At 38.6% G+C, this 6,000-nt stretch overlaps 1 protein-coding gene across 1 annotated transcript; it reads right to left on the minus strand.

The window, feature by feature from the left end:
• Nucleotides 1-1,793: 1,793 nt before the first annotated feature.
• On the minus strand, nucleotides 1,794-5,437 carry LOC108852788 (probably inactive leucine-rich repeat receptor-like protein kinase At3g28040). Its single transcript, XM_057008524.1, has 2 exons — nucleotides 3,742-5,437; nucleotides 1,794-3,476 (listed from the first exon to the last, which is right to left on the minus strand). The coding sequence occupies exons 1-2, from the start codon at nucleotides 5,283-5,285 to the stop codon at nucleotides 1,976-1,978; spliced, it is 3,045 nt and encodes a 1,014-aa protein (XP_056864504.1). The 5' UTR covers nucleotides 5,286-5,437; the 3' UTR covers nucleotides 1,794-1,975.
• Nucleotides 5,438-6,000: the final 563 nt, after the last annotated feature.

Consider the following 6,000-nt stretch of genomic DNA (forward strand, 5'->3'; position numbering starts at 1 on the left):
TGATAAATCATTGTTTATGTTCTTCTTCTCATGGTTTTTTGGTTTGGTTTGTAGGATCTTAGAAAACACCAATAAATGATCGGGCAAAATAAATGAAAGCAAAGAGGAAATCACAAATGGCCAGAACATGTTGCATCAAACATCTAGAATATATATGTAAAGTGGATGTCTACTTTATAATTAACTGTGATATTAAATAAAACTTGTAGAGGAAGAAATATAAATATCTTCGGGATTTTGTTATTAAATATTGTTTCTACAGTTTATTGTTATCAAAACGATTTGCACAATATAAGGTCAAACTAAAATATTTCTAGAAAAATCTGGTGGTTTAAAATTTGAATTTTTGTCATATTTTCGAGATGAATAAGGTTGTTTACTCGGGTTAGTGATATATAGTGTTTTAGCTCAATAATACTGTGTGTTCTAGCTCCAATAATATTATCATGGTTGTACTACGAATGAAATGAATATATTGAAGAAGCATTTTGAATTTTTTGTGTACTATAAGTTATACTTTCAACGGCATTTTCATAAGTATACATCTTTTTTTTTTCACATGGCATCATCTCCATTGTATTAGTAATAGGTCCGTATAAGTCAATTTTCGATATTATTAATATATGGGTCCGTGTATAAAACTCATATGATATATAAGTGTAGAGTAAAACTATGCGACATTAATGGGATAAAAAGAGATTAAATTATTGTTATAGTTATATATGGTAACATAGTTAGTAGGCGAAATTAGTGGTAGACCAATGTATCTTTAATTAAATGATAGGTCCAAATAACTTGTATAAGTAGATTTTTTAAGACTGTTTCTTTTTTAATAGTATATATAGACTTAGGAATTGCTAAGTTGAGATATATACTTCAGATATATGTATTAGCTTATGAAATTGTGATTTTAATAAACTTGATTTCTAAAATTAAACATCACATTTGTCTCGTTGAATAAATTTAAAAGACATTCACATATGACATTTTCATACATATATTATAGAGCTATCTTGACTGGTTGATGATACTCAAGACATGCTCATCGTTCTTGTAACTCTCCAAGAGAGGAGCCTTCTCTGGACCTGATAATCAAGACCAGCTTCTATGGGATTCGTCTTGTTGTCATCTTCCACCATGATCACTTGATTCACTTCCTTGGCTTTGCCCCACATCACCGTGTATAACCCAGTTGTTATCACACATGCCCCGGTCAAGCTGAGATCAACAACATTCAGGCACAAAAAAAAAAAGAAACAAAAGAGCTAAGTAGAGAAGACAATGAATGAACATACATGTGGATTCACTAGTTACTATGTGGATTCCGCAATAGTCAAATGTATTCACTGGTCATCAAGACCATGCCTCGACAAGTATGGCAAACCTACTAAACTATATTTGGATGTACAAACTGAGAGTTTTGTTCACCTGTCAATGTCAATGTAGAGAGAATCCCGGAGGAATATCACGCCCATAGTAGTCGTGATGCGCTTGTGTCTGTGTAAATCAACTTGATAGAAAAAACTATGGCGTAAAAACATCAGTTAGTGATAACAGTTTTGGCCTCACAAGTAAAATAAGAATACGAAACTTTTCTTTATGAGATAATGGAAAACGATACCAAAACAAAAGGACAACAGAAAATAACCGTTCACAAAAAGAAATGCCATTATTGTATCTCTTTTTTTGTTGTAGCTCTTTACCAAATGATAAGCTTTGTAGCCAGTATTTTTTTTCAGTGTCAGTAATTATTGTACGTTTGTACTTTTGCTCACTAACAAACACATGCAAAATTCTCAGGAAAAAACGTTTTAATGATACAATCTAACAGTGGTCAATGATTGTCAAGATGATTCATGATGACATATCGAGAAAGATAAAAACGTACCAATGTGAAAGAAAGCAATCTCTACAAAAAGTCAAAATAAAAAAGAAAATATTACATAATGGAAAATAAAATTAACACAAACTTTTTTCAGAAACTCTCAAGCATCCGGTGAGGAACAGGAGAACTGATGACTTGCAAGATCTGAACAATCTCCGCCATTGTAGGCCGATTTGAAGGAATCTGAGAAGTACAGACAAGAGCAAGTTTCAGAACAGGCAAAACCTCATCCTCAGAGTATTCTCCCTCCATTGTAGGATCAATACACTCCAACACATTCCCTTGCTCCAACAGAACTCGGACATGATCGCTAAGTATCACAAAGCTGTCTTCACCGTACTCCACAGGTCTCCGACCAGTCACGAGTTCGAGTATCAGAACTCCAAACCCGTAAACATCGCATTTCTCGTTGACCCTTAAGTTCTGACACTCTAGCTCAGGCGCTACGTAACCTAACGCGTTCTGAAACCTGTTGGTGTTCATCGTGTTCCCGTCTTGTGTTGTTAGAAGCCGAGCTAGTCCGAAGTCGGAGATTTTAGGGTTGTATTTTTCGTCCAGGAGGATGTTGGTCGGCTTCAGGTTAAAGTGGACGGTCGCAGGACGGAGTGTGTGGTGGAGATAAGCGAGTCCTTTGGCTGTACCAAGGATGATTCTGTATCTTGCGTCCCAAGAAAGAGGCGGTGTTGAGGGTTCTCTTTCGTGTAACTTGGACTGCAAGTTTCCGTTAGGGATGTATTCCGACACAAGAAGCTGCATCTCCGGTGTCCAGTAATACCCTTTCGTCGTGACTATATTAGGGTGCTTCGCTTTGGCCAAGATCCGGACTTCTCGATCAAAATCTTCTAGGTTTTCGATAATCGGGGATGGGACTAGTTTCTTGACCGCCAAGTTTCTCCCCTGTTCACCTAATGGTGCCTTGTAGACTGTTCCAAAGACTCCCTCACCTATTCTTGAAGCTTTATTGAGAACAGACTCAGGGTTTCTAGCGAATTCTTGAGAAGAAGACGAGGACCGCGACGTTCTTGAGTTTAACAGTACAAGTTTCCCTGCCTCTAGGCTTCTTCCTGATCTTGAAGACCCTGAAAAAATGCTCTCCAACGCGGTGTCAACAAATGCAAGTCGTCTTCTCACCGATGCGTTAAGCAGAGATATGATTATGATTCCTGAGACGATTAGTATAGCTGCTGATATAGCTACAATCACTGAAACACTAAGGAACATTCCGCCGTGGAACTTGCTTGCTCGATTTCCAGACGCTTCTTGATTATTATTACCGTTCCTGTAGGAGTTAGGATCGATGACAAGAGGCTTTGGAACATTGAGCGTGCAAGGTCCTCTCAACAATGGTGAACAAATTCCTAAATTTCCTTGAATAGCACTCTGGTCTAAGCTCTGGAATACACCTCCTGATGGTAACCTTCCGATGAGTCGGTTAAAAGATATGTTAACCAGCAACAGATTCTGTAACTTCCCTAGCTCTTTCGGTATCTCGCCGCTAAGCTTATTGGCTTCAAGCTTTAGAATCTTTAGCTCTTGTAAGTTTGAAAGTGACTTAGGAATTGCACCATTAAGATTGTTATGAGATAAACTCCTGTAAAAAGAAACTTGTAATTGTTAAGAGGAAAACATTTGCAGTAAATAAAACTAGAATTGTGTATAATCGTCATTCTAATATTTTCTGTAGTTTGTAATACCATAAATTGTTAAGAATGTTAAAAAGAAAATGACATTTGCAATAAATAAAAATAAAATTGTGTATAATGTTTATGTATTATTTATTTTAGTTATTAATAGCATAAATTAATCAGTGTTAAAAATGTTTAAAAGAAGATACATGAATTAGTAGAGAGACTTACAGCAATTTAAGAGAAGAGCAGTTTCCAATTCCTTCGGGTATAGAACCAGTTAGTGAGTTACCATCCAGCTGAAGGATCTGTAGACTCTGTGCCTCACATATATCAGCTGGAACCGAACCGATCAACGCACTGTTCCTTAGATCCAAGACTGTTAGGTTCTGTAGAAACTCTATTTCCGGAGGAACTCTTGTGTTGAAATGGTTCCATGACAAGTTGAGGTATCTCAGGTTGCTGAATAGTCCTACTTCACCAGGTATGTTTCCAGTGAGACTATTACGCGAAAGATCTAGCCTCACCAGTGACTCAAATAGCCTGCTTGACCCTCTCGGTATCGAACCGGTTAAACCGTTACCTGAAAAATCCATTTCTTGCAAACCAAGATCAAATAAACCATCAGGAATGCTACCGGTGAAGCCATTGTCTTTGAGGTGAACAACCATAAGCTCTTTGCAGGATTCCAAAGATTCCGGGACCTCGCCGGAGAGTTTGTTCTCAGACAAGATTAGTACCTTCAGAGAACTCAAGTTACTTATTGAAGAAGGAAGCTTTCCGGTTAACACATTGCTGGAGAAATCCAAATGTACTAAACCGGTCATGTCACCAATCCATACCGGGAAACCACCGGAGAGCATGTTTTTTGATAAATCTAAATGATTCAAAGATCTCAGCCTCTGAAGAGTTGTCGGAATCTCCCCGGAGAAACGGTTCAAACTCAAATCAACTCTGTTTAAATGAGGACAGAGTCCAATGTCTGAAGGCAATGAACCTGAGAACCGGTTCCCTTGTAGTTGCAACACTTTCAAGTTATGCACATAGAGCATCCCCAACGGTATCGATCCAGAGAGAGCGTTGAACGACAGATCTAACTCTCTTAGCCTCTGAAGCTTCCAGAATCCAGACACGAAGCTAGGGCTTCCGGAGAAACGGTTGCTTGAGAGGTTGAGACTGTTCAAAACAGAGCATCGAAACAGAGTATTTGGGATTTGACCTTCGAGACGGTTGCGAGAGAGCGAGAGATGCCTAAGAGACGAACAGTTGTTGAAGACATCGTCAGAGAGTGTACCGGAGAAGGAGTTTCCGGTTAAGTCGAGGTATCTCAAGGAGGTGAGCGATCCGAGAGAAGATGGGATTTGACCGGAGAGGCTGTTGTGGCTAAGATCGAGCTTCTGAAGATGGTTGTTGTTTGAGAGAGCGACGATGCTTCCGGTTAAGTTGTTGTTGGAGAGTGAGAGAACCTTCAGATTCTGAAGCTTTTGGATCCCGCGACCGATCTTTCCGGTTAAGGCTAAACCGTCGAGGGAGAGCTCGGTGACTCGAGATGTTTTGGGGTTGCATTTGACGTAGGTCCACGAGCAAGGAGACGCGTCGTCTTCGTTCCAAGACTCGAGGTGTGAAGATGGGTCGTGGAGGTCTGATTTGAAGACGATGAGACCCAACACGTCGTCGTTTAGTTGGGTTGAGTCGAGATCGCCGTTGATGAGTGGTATCAATGTGACTGCGAGAAACAGAGTAAATGAGATCACTTTTCTTCTGTGTTCGCCCATTATGATGGGTTGTGAGAATCTCTCTCTCTTGATGTGTTGAGAGATAGGGCTAATTTGATAGGGAGAGAGAGTGAGAAAGTTATGGCATCTTGATGAAAGATAGATGAGAGAGAGAGGGAGAAGAGAAGAGTTGTCAATGGGTAAGAAACTCAAAGTGTCTGTAAGTGTAAGATTCTGACGTTAGCTAGAAGACAAGGACTAGATCGAGTTGCAAATGATCCTTGCCTAATGGACCACATGCTCTGCTCCGGTCTAACCAAAAACTTCCCGGTTTATTCGATTTTTCTCTGAATGGATGTGTCTTCACGTGCTACATAGTAAAATGTAGATATCGCAGACCATTCTAACTAATAGCATGTTACGAGGTTTTTTAGGTGGTAGTTGTATCAAACACCTAAAATGATATAAATCACAATCATTTGAACAAAAATAAATGAAGTCCAAGTGTATTTAAAATAATTTATATAGTATCCTTATTGATTGATACAATAGTAGCTAACACGTTAAATGATAATTTGGAACTATAAAAAACAACAGTGTATCGCAAGTTTATACGGCAAGAAATATAAAGTTCATCAGATGTCCACATATAGAAAACAATATCATGTTATAAAAATAAGTCACGGGTCGCGTAATGTTTAAAATCATAAAGATACACACATGTCCAGAAAGCTGTTTTATCTATTTGTTTACTTGCATATGTAGTGCAAAACAT

This window comes from Raphanus sativus, chromosome 4, assembly GCF_000801105.2.
Source record: "Raphanus sativus cultivar WK10039 chromosome 4, ASM80110v3, whole genome shotgun sequence".
NCBI classification, from domain to species: Eukaryota; Viridiplantae; Streptophyta; class Magnoliopsida; order Brassicales; family Brassicaceae; genus Raphanus; species Raphanus sativus.

What these genes read in the sequence shown, in the direction of transcription:
- LOC108852788 (XM_057008524.1), bottom strand. Translation starts at nt 5,285, where the DNA reads ATGGGCGAACACAGAAGAAAAGTGATCTCATTTACTCTGTTTCTCGCA. An exon ending in TGCTCTTCTCTTAAATTGCT is followed by an intron (nt 3,477 to 3,741) that starts GTAAGTCTCTCT and finishes TTCTTTTTACAG; the next exon opens with GAGTTTATCTCATAACAATC.